We start from the raw sequence: 17,572 nt of genomic DNA on the forward strand, positions 1-17,572 counted from the left end.
ATTTTTGTGTGTTCTGGGTCACTTTAGGAAAAATGATAACATTTCTGGCTGAAGCAATGGTGTTTATATAATGGTGAATATTATATAAGGGTTAAATTTACAAACCAAACACCATTAAAAACATCAGCATAACAAGGTACAAGCATGATTATTCTGTGACAGATCAATTATTAACCCTCATACATGTCTCCTCCGTCGTTGCTGTGTCATTAATCACCTTCCATACCTGCCTGCACACTGTTTTAAAACCGCACCGCGAACCTCAGAGAGCAGAAAGGCTTCAGGAGCCGCTGAGATGTCTCCTCTCTGAGACGAAACTCGAGACTTTCTACTGTATATTAGGAGACAAAGTAACTTTCTTCTCCTGCTTTGCCATCATGTGATCATTTCCTGGAGACATTTAATTTGTACTGGACTTTATTTTGTACGAGAATTAGTGAAAATGTGGATTTATTGAACGAAGATGTTCGAGATTCTCTTCGGTTAAACCAGGTAAGAATCACCTTGTTACACCAACTGTCAGCTGTTTCTGTGTTTTTGAACGATAACCTGCGTTTATATTTTGCTAAAACATGTTTATTTGTTATAATCATTGCATATTACAATCATCAATCAACATGTTTTGCAAGATGTTAGCAGGAAAGTTTCGCTTTGTGCGTTGCCTCATACATTTTCTTATAATTTATCACATTTTAAAATAATATTTAATTAAATGTTTTACTATATTGTGTCCAGACAGGATTTTATAAATACTGAGGTCATTATTTCAACTTCTCTGAGTGCAGCCTCGCGTCTCTAACAAGATGTTTGACTGTAAATCTGATCCGGAAACTGCGAATCAACGGTTCAGTTATACTTTCTGCAGATTAGATCTGCCTGTAAGTGAGTTAAAAGAAGTCTCCACACTGCATGAATTGGAACAATTCATTTTACCATTAATAACCAAACGTGCACAAATAATTGAAGATGGTGTTTAAGTCTGTGCCTCCAGTTTAGGGCTGTTACTAACAATTATATTTATTATCGATTAATCTGTCAGAAAATGTCTCGTTTCAGTCCACAACCCAAAGATATTCAGTTTACTGTCAAAAAGGACAAAAGAAACCAGAAAATATTAATATTTAAGAAGCTGGAATCATTGATATCTTTTCTTAACAATTACTAACAATTAATAGATTCAACTTTATCCAGTTTAAACTTTAATATGTTAATGGAATAATAACTTTAACATTACTCATAAGTTGCACAATAGAAAGTGAATTAGAAACAGCTAAAATGATGGCAAACGTTCAATCACTAACTCTCCAAGTTTCCAATAAACTGAGAAATATTTCACAAGAAAAGAAAAGAAAAACTCTTAAAACAAAACTATGACACAAAATATCTGACTGGATGTGAAACTGAGACATGATTGTTGAGATCAGATTATGAGAAATTACGTCCAAAGTTGAAGAAAATCTTTTCTAAACATTAAACATCTTGCAGAGGACTGAGTCTGTTTGTCTCATACCCTTTAAAAACATAATTATGATATTGTGTATTTAAATCCAATAAACTGTAACTGTGTTATTCTAACACAAAGCTTATGTTTGGTGCCACAAATGATTAAATGACATCATGAATGTGTCACAAAACTGGAGAAAAGGTTGCACATACATTGATATAAATTAATGACTCATACACACACATACATTTCCTCCAGCTGTGACCTTTTACACAAACATAATGTTCTAAATATAATATTTATTTATTTGTTGTCTATTTTTAGGTCCTTGTTGCTTTTCATGTGTGTTTATAACAACGTGTATTTTTTATGTTAAAAGTCAACATGGATGCTGGTTATTAACACGTTAAAAGGCACTTAATAGTACAAGAAATGTGCTGATTTTGCAAATGTGCATCCACTTTTTTATACACTTTGAGTAAAAACATATTTCATACAGTGTAATCTTTAGTATTGTGTGTCATTTTATAAAATAGAGTCATTTGTGATTAATTTCATCAGATTTCACTGAATCATTCTCAGCAGAAAAATCCAGTATTTTAAAGGTTTTTTAATTCTTGAACTTCGTGAACTTTTAGGGTGTTTCACTTCATGTAAAATGTGTCTGAAATGACATCCTGACACATTAATAGAGAAAGAGAGACAGTAGAGTCAAGCAGGTATGACATCTCAGTCCTTTGCCAAAAAAGGAGTTTCAACTGGACTTAACTTGACATATTTCTGCCACACAGTAAAAACTTCAGGTCAGTGGTCAGATGTTCATTTCTGTTATTTCTATCTTATATCTACTGTATATTCTGTTATGATGTCGGATGTTAAACATGGTCAAAGTTCCAAAACTTGGTATGAACATATGTAGAAATGCTCCCTGCACGTCAGGTTGTTCGCACATGCTCACAAACGTCCGTCTGTTCTCTCCAGTCTTATATTTCGGATCTGATTCAGCTCCAACATGTATGGGTGGATTTGACATTGGAATAAAGGAGAAAAAGAAGTGAAATCCTGCTACTATAGTTTGTTTACGTAGCCTCCGGAGCCAGAGGAAGCTTCCTGAAGCTGACCAATCAGAACAGAGTGGGCTCATCAGGAGGCGGGGCCTTAAAGAGACAGGAGCTAAAACGGCCTGTTTCAGTCAGAGGCTGAACTGGGGGGCTGCATAAAGGACCAGTATAAGATAAATAAGGAGTTTTTAACTGGAAATCATGCAAAGATATTCCAGTAGAGCCCCAGAATATAAATATAGAGCTGAAATGTGCAGAATATGTGTCCTTAAAGGTGTTCCTAAAGATAAAAAAGGAAAACAGAACAGGGATGAAGATTCTGGGAGGTTGAAACCGTTTTGCATTTTAACCTATATGCCTGCCTAAATAAAGGCTTTTAATATAATTTTGCTCCTAGCGCTCAGAGTAATCCATTTAAGTCCTTTATTGACATTCTGGCTCGGAGAGTAGAGCAGTTTATCTACTAATTGCAGGGTTGGCGGATCAATCTTATACTTCTCCTGTCTGTATGTTGATATGTTGACATCTTGTGTCCTTCAGCAAAAGACACTGAACCCAAAAGCCATCGGCTCACATGGTAGCTTACAGCCATTAGTGTGTGAGTGTTTGTGTGTGTGAAGCTCTTTGTCCATTAAAGGTACCCTGTGGAGTTTCTGACCTCTAGTAGCACTGCTAGACCTGGAAATGTGCAGAATATGTCCTCTTTAAAATGGATGTGACTGTCAGATTGCCTGTTTCGGAAAGTGTTTTGTTTTGATGTTGTAGACGTGTCCTTACAGAAGGCATTTGACCCACATCAACACTAACACACACTGTATCATATGGAATTGGGCCGTTTTCGTGATTAAATTATGTTCCTCACAGTGTTTATGTTGTGTGTCACTGTCACTTGCCGTAGAAGTGGTTTTGATGGATTTGTGCTACCGACAAGGAGATAACAGAGTCTCTCTTCAACCTGTTTCATGTTGTCTTCACTCTCAACAAACTACCGGCATCAGAAACACAAGCTGACCAATAACTTCTTGTTTTCCCTCGTGGTATCTCTGTAGCCCCAACATGTATTTACATTTCTGAGGAGAAGCTACAGCATGTAAATCCATCATAACCCAGAGTATTTTCAGGTATTCTGGTTCACCAACCAGGACTCATCTGCATGTTGTAAGCAAATGAGCTTCACACATCAGAATCACACCCTGTAAACCCAGGAGGATTTGAGCTGCTGCATCTGTCATATGATTCAAATAATCAGACGCTTTCACACAGCGATGAGAAGCTCTGAGCTCCTGACAGCAGCTCACTGACCCTCAAACATTCACAACAACTTCAACGTCATCTCAGTTACATGTTGTCACTGCAGAGGAGCAAAAAAAAGCTTTATGTTTGTCTCCACTGCGGCTTGTTTTCTTCTGCGCATCATCCCATCTCTGTCTCTGCTCAAACATACTCTTGTAATACTCAGATTATAATATTCAGAATTAGCAGGATGTCAGTGTTGGTGTACTTTGTTGTGTCTTGTCTTGTTTGTAAGCTCAGTGTTTTGCTACAGTAGCTGAACTTCTGTCACCAGAGAAGAGCTCATGTATATCAGGGAACAACTTCTTCAGATTTGGTTCCCAACTTTCTCATCCCATCTGTTGAATTACTGAACATTTTGGTCAAAGGCACACTCACCGTGGATCACCGACTTCCTGTCTGACAGGAAGTAGCACGTGAAGCTGGGGAAACACGTCTCTGACTACTGGACCACCAGCACCGGTTTCCCTCAAGGCTGCGTTCTTTCTCCTCTACTCTTCTCTCTGTATACAAACAGCTGCACCTCCAGTCATCAGTCCATCAAGCTCCTGGCAGACGGACCATCTGGTGTCCTGGTGCAGCCAAAACAACTTGGAGAAGGAACATAGCCCCACCCGCCCCCATTACCCTGTGTGACTCCCTGGAATCCTTCTGTTTCCTGGGAATCATCATCAGCCAGGACCTCAAGTAGGAGCAGAACACCAGCGGCCTCACCAAGAAGGCTCAGCAGAGGATGTACTTCCTGCATCAGCTGAAGATGTTCAACCTACCAAAGCCAATGATGGTGCACTTCTACACCACCATCATTGAGTCCATCCTCACCTCCTCCATCACCATCTGGTACACTGCTGCAACTGCCAAGGACAAGGACAGACTGCAGCGTATCATCCACTGTGCTGAGAAGGTGATCGGCTGCAACCTGCCATCCCTCCTGAACCTGCACGCCTCCAGGGCCTTGGTGCGGGAAGGAAAGATTGTGGCCGACCGCACAGCAAAAGAACAGTTTCTTCCCGACTGCAGCTGGCCTCATCACCAAGGACCGGGACCCCCACTGACTGTTAACCAGACCCCCACTGACACTGACTGTCATCCAGACGCTCACAGAGACTGACTGCCATCCAGACCCTCACTGAGACTGACTGCCATCCAGACCCCCACTGACACTGACTGTTAACCAGACCCCTACTGACACTGACTGTTAACCAGACCCCCACTGACACTGACTGTTAACCAGACCCCCACTGTCACCACATGTACATTAACGCACATCTTGCACATATTCTGTATTGCGCTTATCTATATACTTCATACTGTAAACTTTTGCACATACACACAATATTTTGCACATTCCTGCACAAAATTGCACAGCTCTATTTTTTTTAAAACAGACATATCAAATTTATTCATATAACACTTTTATTAATATCTTCTATTGTTTATTTGTCACTTATGTTTCTTGTGTTTTGCGGTAATTGCCTGTCTCTGTCCTCACATTATGTTTGTTGTTATACATCATCAGACCAAAGCAAATTAACCTTATATGTGAAAACTACCTGCTACTAACCTGTTCCTGATTCTGATGAATGATCACAGGAATAGTAGCATTAGATCTATTAATTAGATAAGCCAACTAAAATATTTAAAAGTGGAAGCAGCCAGAGCTCTGCTACAAGTAGGACACTGCCAGAAGCTTAATCTCTTTCATTTCTACTATACTGTATGTCTGCTCATTTTATGGATGTGTCTCTCAGCTTTGTTCTGTTTCTTTCTTCTCTCTTCTTTCTTTTTATTCTCCTTTGAGTCATTCTTGTTATAACTGAGGTCAAGTGAGGATATTCTGGTGAAAGCTCCTTCAAAAGTCCAGCAGATCCCCAACAACAACACAGGCTGGTCTCACTTGGTCATAGCTTTATTTTATTTCATTTTTTCTCTTTACCTTCTTTTTGTGGATTTACCACACCCACATGCACACACATGTACAGATCATGAACATTGTAGTCCTTGAATGACTGTGTTCTTTGTGTCTTTCAAAAATTAAAAAAACTTAAGTTCCAAAACAAATAACACAACATTACAATACCACTACAGCTAGTTAGATAGATGGTCAGTTAGTTATTGTGTCATGCACATATGCGTGCCAGAGCCCACATGGACTCACAAGACACCAAAATATAGCTGAACAGCAGAACAAAACTTCTTCCGTTACATTGCAAACAAAGAACCTTGTCTTTTGTCTCAGGCTTTACAAATAAACAGAGATTTCCTTCCTGAAAAAAACTGCAAAACAGCTCAAGTTTCTTTCAGTTATTCATCCAGAAAAAAAGCAATAATTAAGTAATTATTCACATAATGAGTAATAAAACATAAAATGGACTTCATTTTCACCTAAATCACACAGCAAACAAAGTCTTTTCTCTTCATGAGGACATTAAACCTGCCTGTTTCTGTAGCTGATGGTACCTGAACATAACTGTGAACACAGAGATCTTTGACTTTGGATAAATTCTGCTTCACATGAGGCTCCGCAATGTTTTTCATTAGACAATATGTTCTTAATTTAGGTTTGTACTGAACATCGACAGACCATCTTTCTTTGTACACCAGGAACAGTTTGTGTCAACGTCATGAATATTACACTGTTACCTGAAATATGAGAGTGAACAGTGTGAACAACACATGGGAAAACCTGAGCAACAACCTTAGCAACCAAGGCTACAGAACGGACGGCTGTTTATGGGCATGATGTGCTGATATCAAGTCATCAGCAAGGTAGAAAAAAAATGTTGTAAATGAAGCGTTGAGAGCAGTTTGAATCCCTGACTCTTGTCTTGCAGGCAGCATTTCTACATATGATGACCTCAAGTTTTGGAACTTTGACCATGTTTAACATCCAACATCATAACAGGATATAAATAACAGAAAACCACAAAAAGCATGATATGTCCCCTTTGAGGTTTCCTGGACTTACTGTATGTGAAACTGAGTGAGCAGTTGGCCAGAACAACTTTATAAGATTGTAAAATGTGGAGCTGTGTGTTGTAGAATGAATCCTCCTGCTTCCTAGTGGCCAAAAATCAATTAATTAGTGTGAAAGAGTAACTTAAAGTGCTCTGTCTGTTACTGTCACCTCTCCTCCAGCTCCTCCAGCTCCTCCCACCTCCCGCCATGAGCCTCTCCTCCAGCTCGGTGGCGGGGGCGGAGCTCTACAGCTTCAGCGACTCTCCGGTGTCTCTGGACTCCAGCGTTTTCTTCTGTGAGACGACGGCGTCCTGCGTCAAAGACTCGCTCGAGTTCTTCATCATCAACGTGGGTGGAAGTCGCTACTTGCTGTCCCAGGAGCTGCTGGCGTCCCACCCGGAGACCCGGCTGGGAAAACTGGCCTGCTGCAGCCGCGACTCGGCACTGGAGCTCTGCGATGATGCAGACTTCCTGGAGAACGAGTTTTTCTTTGACCGCAACTCACAGACCTTCCAGTAGGTGGCACCATTTTCTCCTCCCTTATTTAAAACATGCAAATAACACATAACTTAAAGTCCCCCCTCAAGTCAAAAACACGTTTTTCCTTCTTGTTCCTTCAGTTGGATGTTGTTCTCTTCTCTCTGCAGAGTTTGTTTTCACATTCATCTGCTGAAGGAGGAAAGTTTCACCTTAAATCTCAGTTTAACACGTGAACCTACGAGCAGGATTTGTTACATCAGAACTAGTTTGGAGCCAATCATGGTCCAGTATGCAACTTACACAACGTTGAAACCTCCAGTGCACAAACAATAGTGAAGTAGGAGACATCTTGTGTCCAGCAGTTTAACTTTTGTAATGAACAAATATTTACATATTCAGAGATTCTGAATTCAGGAGAAGGAGGAGATGTAATTTCAAGGATTGTAAACTAAGTAAATAAACATTTTTGTTCAGAGTTCTTTTGTATGTCTGTAAACATGCCTGGAGGGGATCTTTAATGTAATTTAATGGAAAAAAAATCATTTCTACAGTCAGAAGTTCCTGCTGATGGCCAGGGAAAGCTTGAGCGAGTGTACGCATCCAGGCAAAGTATTCAGGCAAGACAAAAGAAAAAAAAACATTGCAGCATACAAAGGAGAGAGGTCTGCACACTGTTAAGCCCCCAATAAATAAAGAGAATAAAAATATTTATTGGGAGCTTAACAGTGTGCAGACCTCACTCCTTTGTACCCTGCAGGGAATGTTTAAAACCAGCTCGACTGTATATGAAGTGTTGTCCAACCATGTCTGAAGTGTTTTTAGCAGCCGCACTGTAAGAAGCCTCATACAGAGGACGAAGACGTGAACACTGAGCACACTTTCAGACAGTTAGTTATTGAAATGAAAGCATGTGAGAAGTTTAGAGGGAAAAATCACTATTTGGTGGAGCTGTTAACAACTCATAGACATGTGAAATGTGACCCCGACTACACACTGCTTTTTGTAAGACGCCAAAAGCCAAAAAGGTTGGAAACCTTGTATTTTAAAAGCTTGTTATATTATCCATTGTGTCAAATCTTCATCTGAAAAGCAACTAAAGCTGTTAAATAAATGTAGTGGAGTGGAGGTATAAAGTAGCATCACATGGAAATACTCCAGTAAAGAACAGCTGCACGTTGCATCTCTGAAAACAACAAGACACGTCTGAACTGTGACTCCTCTGGTGTGTTTCTGCCTCGAGTCAAACATTTGCATGAATGAGAAGCAACACCTGATGTTAAAACCGGAGGTCGTCTTCACAGGTCTGCTGTCAGCTCTCGTTAACTGATGACGTTCACTGTTTTGCTCTGATGCCCTTTAAAGTGTGATTCCACTCAGCTCTCACCTCAAAAATAAACTGTAAACTGTGAGATCAGCTGAGAAGAAATCCTGTTGTGATTCTCTCACTTTCTCTGTCTTTGTTTTCGTATATTTTAAATGAAGAATCTCTGGATTAAAACCAAAATCTCCACCTGACATTATATATATATATATATTATATATTATATACTTGCATGCTAAAATGCCAAATGTGAAACATGTGATACTGTAAAAGCAGAGAAGTGGAGTTTTGGCCGCCATTGGCCCTGTGTAGGCAGATCGCTCCGTCTTGATGATTTAATGTAGATATATGAAAGTAAAACTGATTTCATGGAGCGGAGCAGAACAGAAAAGCTGGACTACATTTAGATGATAACCTTTATTTTTATGATATTTGATATTTTCAACCGTTTCTACAGCACTGAGGTGCTACACGGTGATGGTAGCTTGTATATTTCTGCCTACAACTTGGATTCGTCGTAATTTCTGCAAAGAAGTTAATCACCACCAAGAGAAGCTAGTTAGCATTAGTGCTAGCTCGGTTACCTCTGTCAATCACATGACTCTCATCTTCAATGTCGAAGCGGTTCCTCAAGTCTTTCCTGACTCGTCTGTAGCTTTTTTTTTGAAGCTACTTCTTGTTGTTCCACCTTTAAATGTGTTCTTGTTTCACAAACTGAAAACCTGATAATGAAAACAATGAGTTCTTATTGTAATCAATGAAACAAAAGAACAGAGAGATACAGCAGAGTTTCTTCTTGTAAACTGCGATCTTTGACTGTTTTGTGTCACTTTTTGATAACGATGCAGTTTTTCCATAAACTCCTACTTCTTCTCTGCTGACAGGATGCTCCCTCTCTGTCTGTATTTCTGCTGCAGGTATGTGATGAACTTCTACCGGACGGGTCACCTGCACGTCAGGGAGGAGCTGTGTGAGATCTCCTTCTTGCAGGAGATCGAGTACTGGGGCATCGACGAGGTTCGTATCAGCCCCTGCTGCCGCGAGCGTTACTACCGCCACAAGGAGCAGAAGGAAACTCTCGACGTACAGCGAGAGTTCGAGGCCGAAGACAGTGATGAGGACTTTGTTGGCGCCGCTTGCCCGGCTTTCCGTCGACGTCTGTGGGACCTTCTGGAGAAACCCGAATCATCACGCGCCGCTCGCACTTTTGGCTCGCTCTCAATCTTCTTCGTCGTGGTGTCGGTTATCAACATGGTGCTCATCTCGCTGGACTTAGGGGAGGACTTTGAAGTGAGCGGTCTCGGTGCCCCGCTGCTGTTTGACGCCCTGGAGTACGTGTGCGTGGTGTGGTTCACCGGCGAGCTGGTCCTTCGGTTTCTCTGCGTGAGGGATAAGTGTCGGTTCAGTCGGAGCATTCCCAACGTGATCGACCTGTTGGCCATCCTGCCGTTCTACGTGACGCTGACGGTGGAGAACCTCCACGGAGGAACCACCGAGCTGGAGAACATGGGCCGCGTGGTGCAGGTCCTCCGACTCCTCAGGTCCCTCCGCATGCTGAAGCTGGGACGACACTCGACAGGTAAACAGCTGATGATGCTGTATATGTTGAAAGGCATCTCTGTTCAAGTCTGCATCAGTTAGTGTTGATTATTGGGAGATAAAATCATGAGTTTCTTCTGATCCTGTTGCTGCCAATATGTCTCCTTGAAGGAAAACTATGGTTTCATAGAATTTGGGGCTTATTTTTATAGTTTTGTTCATCATTTCTATTGATTATGAACAAGGCAATGTGTGCAACAGGAGCCTGAGACCCTAAAAGACCCCAGAATACTTGCAGCAAATACTTTGTGGTACTTCGATTACTTCTGTTTGGCAATATGCACTAAAGCACAATATAAACTGAAGGACATTTATTTTGAGTTTTTATTTATACCATACTGTTAGCATTTTAAATAATCTTAGATGCTTTTAGGCTTAAATGCAAATTTCTAGGTTCATATTTTATTCTAGAATATTTTTCCATGTTCCTTGTTTAAACTTGAGGTGAACGTGTGTAAAAATGCTCCCTGTAAGACAAAGCCCAGGTTATTTGCGTGTTTTTCTCACCTTTTCCGACAAGATGACACCTGCTTATCGTGTTTGCAGCTCGTTCTGTGATCTTTGTTGCTGATGTTGTTCACGTCGTCCACTCGGATCTGATTCAGCTCCAACATGTACGGATGGATTTGAGAAGTTGACATTTGGAGTAAAGAAGGAGAAATAAAGAATGAAATCCTGCTACTATAGTTTGTTTACGTAGCCTCCAGAGTCGGAGGAAGCTTCCTGAAAGCTGACCAATCAGAACAGAGTGGGCTCATCAGGAGGGCGGGGCTTAAAGAGACAGGAGCTAAAACGGCCTGTTTCAGACAGAGGCTGAACTGAGGGGCTGCATAAAGGACCAGTAGAAGATAAATAAGGAGTTTTTAACTGGAAATCATGCAAAGTTATTCCAGTAGAGCCTCAGAATATAAATATATAGGCTGGAAATGTGCAGAATATGTCCCCTAAAGTGTCACCGTTTCATCCTCAAAGTCTTTTCTCTTGTAGAAGTGAAGTATAAATCTAAACTTTGTGCTGTTTGTCAAACAGCAGAAACAGCAACTGACAAAAATTTTTGCCACAAGGTCCATTTAGTGGCTGTTCTGGAGCTGTTGATCACATCACATGTTCCTCATCAGTAGATCTTACATCTATCGAGCAAACTCAGTCTGCTGATAACTGAGGTTCTTCGAGCATTTTAGAGAAATAAGACCAACGAAGAAGACGATAGGAGTATTTTCAAGATAGATGACAAAAAGTTGTAATAAAAACTCCAAACAGCTGAAGGAGTCGGTCATGTGTTCTCAGCCTGTCAGAGGATTTCACGTACATGATGTGAGAGAGAAAAAGGAAATTGTAATTTTCCGCGGTGGGAAGCCGCTGCTGTGAGATTACAGCCGGGAGGTTTTCTGAGGACGACAAAGACGAGAAGAAAAAAAAATTCGATTCATATTTTGGCAAATTCCTTCAGGAGACGGAGGATGTGTGTGTGTGTGTGTGATTATATGTGCGTGAGCGTATTTGTCAGACTGGGACTGTGTGAGGGCTTTGATGTGGGTGATTTTGGGAAGGATGATGATCCCTGGACTCAACTCATGAATAATAAAAGAGAACATGGGGGGGGGGGGGGGGGGGTGATGGAGAGCGAAAGAAAGAGGAAAAGGGAAAGAAAGGCAAATATTGAAGTAGGAAAAAAACATAGAGTGAAATGAAAAACAAATATAAGTGTTGTAACTGTTTACAGTAAAGCTCGGTAATTAACGTGCTGTGTTTCTTTAATCTTTCACCTCCTTTTTAATTTGGACAAATTATAACTGGAACAAAATGTAAAACATTTACAGATGTTAAAATGATGAAAAACAAACTTGTAGCAGCCAAACTCCCTCAAAAATACACATTTATTATAAATATTCATGCAAACATGACGTCAGATTTATCAGATTTTGAAAACCACATTATTTCTGCATCATCCTTCGATTAACAGAATTTCCCTCAAACATTTACTCCAGTGCTGTACTTAGGTATAATTTTGAGGTACTTGTACTTTACTTGAGTATTTCCATGTGATGCTACTTTATACTTCTACTCCACTACATTTATTTAACAGCTTTAGTTACTTTTCAGATGAAGATTTGACACAATGGATAATATAACAAGCTTTTAAAATACAACACATTGTTAAAGATGAAACCAGTGGTTTCCAACCTTTTTGTCTTTTGACGTCTTACAAAAAGCAGTGTGTAGTCGGGGTCACATTTCACATGTCTATGAGTTGTTAACAGCTCCACCAAATAGTGATTTTTCCCTCTAAACTTCTCACATGCTTTCATTTCAATAAATGTTCAAATGATCCAATATTTCAGCAAAAATCAAAGATTAGAGAAAAAGTCCAAAAACTGAAAAGAGAAATATCAGATATCTGTCTGTCTCTCGTTACTGTAATCATTCCTCCTGTTCAAGAGTCCTTCATAGCGTCTCCACACTGTTAAAACGGCCATAAATAAAATCTTGTTTTTTTTCAAGCTTGGGGTCCAAACGCAGAATTTAAACACCATATTTTAAGGACATCATGTGCTAAACATACAGGGATGTTTTCAAGCATATAGTGTGTCTTGTTCTGCTCTGAATAAATGAATGAGTCGGTGGTTAGTTTGTTAACTTGTTAGTTCAGTTTTTTCGTTCCACACAGAAAATCCAAGAGAAAATCATCACTAAAAGTCAGGTGAGAACGTTCTGTCCTCTCATTGGTCAGATGTGTCTGCAGCAGCAGGAGCCAGAACGTAAATACATCTCAATGTCTTGATTCAAGATTTTTGTTTTTCGATTGTTTTTCCCTGAAAAATGCAGGATTAAAACATGTATTTTAGGATATCGTGTGCACAAAATATAAGAATTAAGAATGTACTTCAGTTGTAATTTTGTTGATCAGCAGTGATCAAACCCTGAGTCAGGTTTCCCATCATGCCCAGAGCTTCTAGTCAGTAAAGAGCAACTGTGGACACCAATCATTGATCATTGATCATCTTGTTTGAGACCGTTACTGCTCTCAGGAACAAACAGATGGTTTTTATTGATCAAATGCATGAAAATCTTCATCATGATCAGGAAATTCAACTAAGAAGCAGAAAAAAATCCATTTTTTCTGTTGACTCTGTTGTGAAAATTGAGTGAAAACAAACTGCAGAAGTTAATTTGCTTTGATTCAGTGTTTTAAATCTTTATAAATGTAAAAAAGCAGCAGGAAACCTTTTATGAGCTCATTTCAAATCCTCCTTAAACTCTGCAGCAAAGCTCATTTCTTCTTCTCTCAGAGGAGAACAGAGACATGACAAGTCATTCTGGGGTGTGAATGTCGCCCCTGCGAGCAGCTCACATGTGGGTATATTTATAAATTTCCTCGTTATATTTCTTCCTCGCTGAGCAGCGTCAGACCTCTAGACTCGCTCGGCTGTTCAGACCGTAGAGAAATGAAGAGACGACGATCCGTCGCCGTCGCTCACACACACACACGACCGGAGAGAAATAACAAGTTTCATTATGAAACTGTACACAAAGACCTGCTGCTGGGAAAGAAAACACTTTGCTGTTGTTGTTCAGCAATAATTTGAAGTTATGAATCAATGAAAGACTTTAATTTAATAACTAATTATACGGTTTGAGTTACTCAAACATTTCAGACAACAAAAAAAACTCATTTTGAAATTAAGTTTTTCTCCTACAGCAGTGTGAATGAACCCAAAATTAATATCTGAATAAACATGTGATAAACTCATTATTTACACTATTGATTATTGATCCAAATCTATTTCTCTTTAGGCTGCATTTAAACACATTGTTTGCTCTATTTAAAGCACTTCACACTTATAATCTTCATCATCATTTATAATAAAACTAATAATAATGATAATAATAATACCTTTATTTATAAAGCACTCAAAACAAATTAAACAGACAATAAAAGGCTAATAATGAATAAAATATAATAATAAAATGATAAAATACATCGAGAGATCATAAAACCGATTATAAAATCAATATGAATGTGTTTGAAATAGTGAGAAGAAGAAGTCCAGTATCTATATTATCACACTATTTAGTGCCAGAAAAAGATTTAGTATGTTGCAATACATATTATATCAAATGCATCATGATAAAAATACCAGGATGTTCTACTGCATCCAGTCACAGTTTGCAGTGTGAAAGCCAGCGAGTGTTTCTGCTACTCTTACCCACAATCCTCTGCACCGCCGAGAGACCACAGACCAGTGGAAGCGTTAAAGGCACAATGTTGAATGATGAAAGTATGTAATGATCTTGGTTATTGTACATATATCAAACTCTATGATGCATGTGGCTCCCCCATATTGAATTATGCTGCAGGGGTTTCAAAGAATCTAAAACTATACAGAATAGAGCTATACGATGTTTTTTGGGGGTTCATAGATTTGCTCCGATCCCAGCAGTTCAGGGAGACGTGGGCTGGGTACAGCAGGGTCTGTTGATTGTGGAACCGTCTAATCAAAATGTCAGAGGACAGAATAAATAAGAAAGTATTTATATGGAGTAAATTATGTAGTTCTCCAGTTAGAGGAGGTGGATATGCTGTATATCTATAGGAACAACCTGTGCTGTAATGTTAACTCTATTCTATTGAAATTTGAAGAAAAATGGTTTTAAAATGTTCTGTTAAAGCCAAAATTAAGAACATATATGCATATCAAACAGACGTAACATCTTGTTTATCTAGAGGCCAAAGATCTTTGGTTGCACAGTTGAGAGCTGGTTTTCTTCCTCTGGCCGTTGAGGTCGATCGATTCAAAAATATTCCAGAGGAAAATAGATTGTGTTAGAATTGTGATTTGGGTGAAGTGGAAAGTGAGTCCCATTTTCTATTGTACTGTACAAACTATGATGACTTAAGAGAGTTACTGTTTCGTGAAATTGTTCGACTAAACCCTGAAATATTCTGGTGTTCAGATGAGCAAAAACTGGAATGCCTGTTTAATTTTGATGTATTTAAGTTTGCTAACTTTATCTCAAAAGCCTGGAAAAGAAGGTGAGATAGATTGTTTAATTAGTGTTCACTTAGACTTTTCAGTAATATATGGTAAGCTCCCAACTGTAAATCATAATGTCTGAACTATTTAATGATGAACTCTGGATCTGAAGATGAAAGATTTTCTTTTTACAATATATACGTTGTACTCTGGTTCTGGCTCGTTGGAATTCATGGTGTCTTGTAAGCCCATGCGGGCGTACAGTTGTATGCATGACACAATAATAAAAATTTCATTCATTCACTCATTTGTTATAACAAAGTAGTGCAGTGTGTCCCAGTTGTATGCAGACTGAATGCAACATGTGTACTCTGTAAGAGCAGCTGCACTTCTTATTAAATTAGAAAGAATAAATATGCGGTTTGGATCCAGTCAACATGTTCGCTTCCCTGATCTCATTTAATAATAATCTTCTAATCTATTGTGATCTAATATAATCGTTTTAATAATATGATTTAACCCATAAGAACCCATGCTGACACAGATGTCACCAACCCTTTCAATGTGCTGGAAAATTCCTTATACAGCTTTTATCCTTGATTTGAACTCATGATGTCCCTAAAGTGACATCTACTGAACATCCTGCTGCAGTCATGTGAAAATGTGTGACATCACTTCCAAAATGGTGGTGTGTCTGGTCAGCAAATGTGACAGAACTAGCTCATTAAAAAAAGAAGAGCTACCTTTTTTTTGTTACTAAAGGAAGGTTTCAACCCATTTAACAATTCTGATGCTTTAATAAGACGTCCTGTATTACATTTAACCTGTTCTGACCACATTTCTTCAACAAATTGATATGTTTATCAATTTATTAAGTTATGACATATATGTTACATTACAGAAGGTAGAATTTCAAAATAAAACTCAGAAATGTTTTATATTCCCCGTAATTTTCCTTTAAGGAGAAATGGGTTCTTATGTGATAATAATATAATATGAAGTACTGCTGGTGCCCCCTAAAGGCTGCAGTGTTGATCAGAGCCAGAATATCTGATATATAATCAATCCTGATGATACCAAACAAAATATAAATGTAAAGTTTGTCCTGAGTTGATGAGTCAGTTCGTTAAGTGATGAAAACATTCGTCTGTCCTTGTGTCTGTTCAGGCCTCAAGTCTCTGGGTATGACCATCGCTCAGTGCTACCAGGAAGTCGGCCTCCTGCTCCTCTTCCTCAGCGTCGGCATCTCCATCTTCGCCACCGTGGTGTTCGCTCTGGAGCACGACTTTCCCGGCTCCACCTTCACCAGCGTGCCGGCCTCTTGGTGGTGGGCGACCACCTCCATGACCACCGTCGGCTACGGCGACATCCGGCCTGACACGGCGGTGGGGAAGGTTCTGGCCTTCCTCTGCATCCTGTCCGGCATCCTGATCCTGGCGCTCCCCATCGCCATCATCAACGAACGCTTCTCCGCCTGCTACTTCACCCTGAAGATGAAGGAGGCGGCGATCCGGCACGGCGAGATGCTGAAGAGGTTGGCTCGAGGCTTGGTGGTGGAGGCGGCTGAGGGAGGCGCGGCGGGAGGCGTGAACCTGAGGGACGCCTACGCCAGGAGCATGTTGGAGATGTTGAGGCTGCAGGGACGCGAGAGGGCGAGCACACGGAGCAGCGGAGGAGAGGAGCTGTGGATGTAGAACAGTTCAGGGCAAACAGAGACAAGACTGTCCTGACCTTTGACCCCTCAGGAGGAACTGTGTGGTTAAAGCGCCTGAAAGTTGACATTTCTTATCTGAAATAATTCAAATTTTGACAAGTCAAAAGGTCTTATCTTAAGAAATGTGTCAGAACAATGACCCTCTGAACAAAGCTGCAACAATTAGTCGATTGATCAATTAGTATTTTGATAATTAATTAATTGATCAAGCAAAACTCTTCACAAACATTCTGGTTTCAGCTTCTCAAATGTGATAATTTGTTTTATATCATTATAAACTGAATATCTTTAGTTTTTTGTCGGACAAAACATCACATTTGAAGCTGTTTTCAGGTGTTTTATAGACTGAATGATTACCGTATTGACTCTAATAAGATGACCACTCACTTTTCAGACACCTACTTTTGGAAAAATACTATTTGAAGATACAAAACACGAGTTTGGATATCGGCCGACACTGATACCAGAACTCTTTTTTTCTTGAATCAAATCAAATATATAAATATCTTGACCTTGAACATAAAGGAACGCCACCTTAAAAAATGTAATTTATCCCCCTAATGGTTTTATATTCCAGCCAATATATAATCGAGAGAATAATCTGCAGAATAATAGATGAAGACAATAACGGCAGTTAGTCGCAGCTTCGCTCTGAATCGTAGTAAAATGTAGGTCGACTGTCAGGAAGTTAAAATATTCAGGAGGGAATCTGTGTGGAAGCAGCAG

The 17,572-nt window shown here is 39.6% G+C and overlaps 1 protein-coding gene across 2 annotated transcripts; it reads left to right on the forward strand.

The window, feature by feature from the left end:
* The first annotated feature begins 255 nt into the window (after positions 1-255).
* Positions 256-16,949, forward strand: kcnv1 (potassium voltage-gated channel modifier subfamily V member 1). 2 transcript variants are annotated; one of them, XM_042424516.1, is made up of 4 exons: positions 256-492; positions 6,937-7,271; positions 9,475-10,136; positions 16,300-16,949. In XM_042424516.1, exons 2-4 carry the CDS (start codon positions 6,964-6,966, stop codon positions 16,824-16,826), a joined length of 1,497 nt encoding a protein of 498 aa, XP_042280450.1. In that variant the 5' UTR covers positions 256-492; positions 6,937-6,963; the 3' UTR covers positions 16,827-16,949. The 2 variants fall into 2 exon arrangements, with proteins under 2 accessions (XP_042280450.1, XP_042280451.1); XM_042424517.1 differs by lacking the exon at positions 256-492 and having other exon boundaries at positions 6,846-7,271.
* Positions 16,950-17,572: the final 623 nt, after the last annotated feature.

Source organism: Thunnus maccoyii, chromosome 10, assembly GCF_910596095.1.
Source record: "Thunnus maccoyii chromosome 10, fThuMac1.1, whole genome shotgun sequence".
Lineage (NCBI taxonomy): Eukaryota > Metazoa > Chordata > Actinopteri > Scombriformes > Scombridae > Thunnus > Thunnus maccoyii.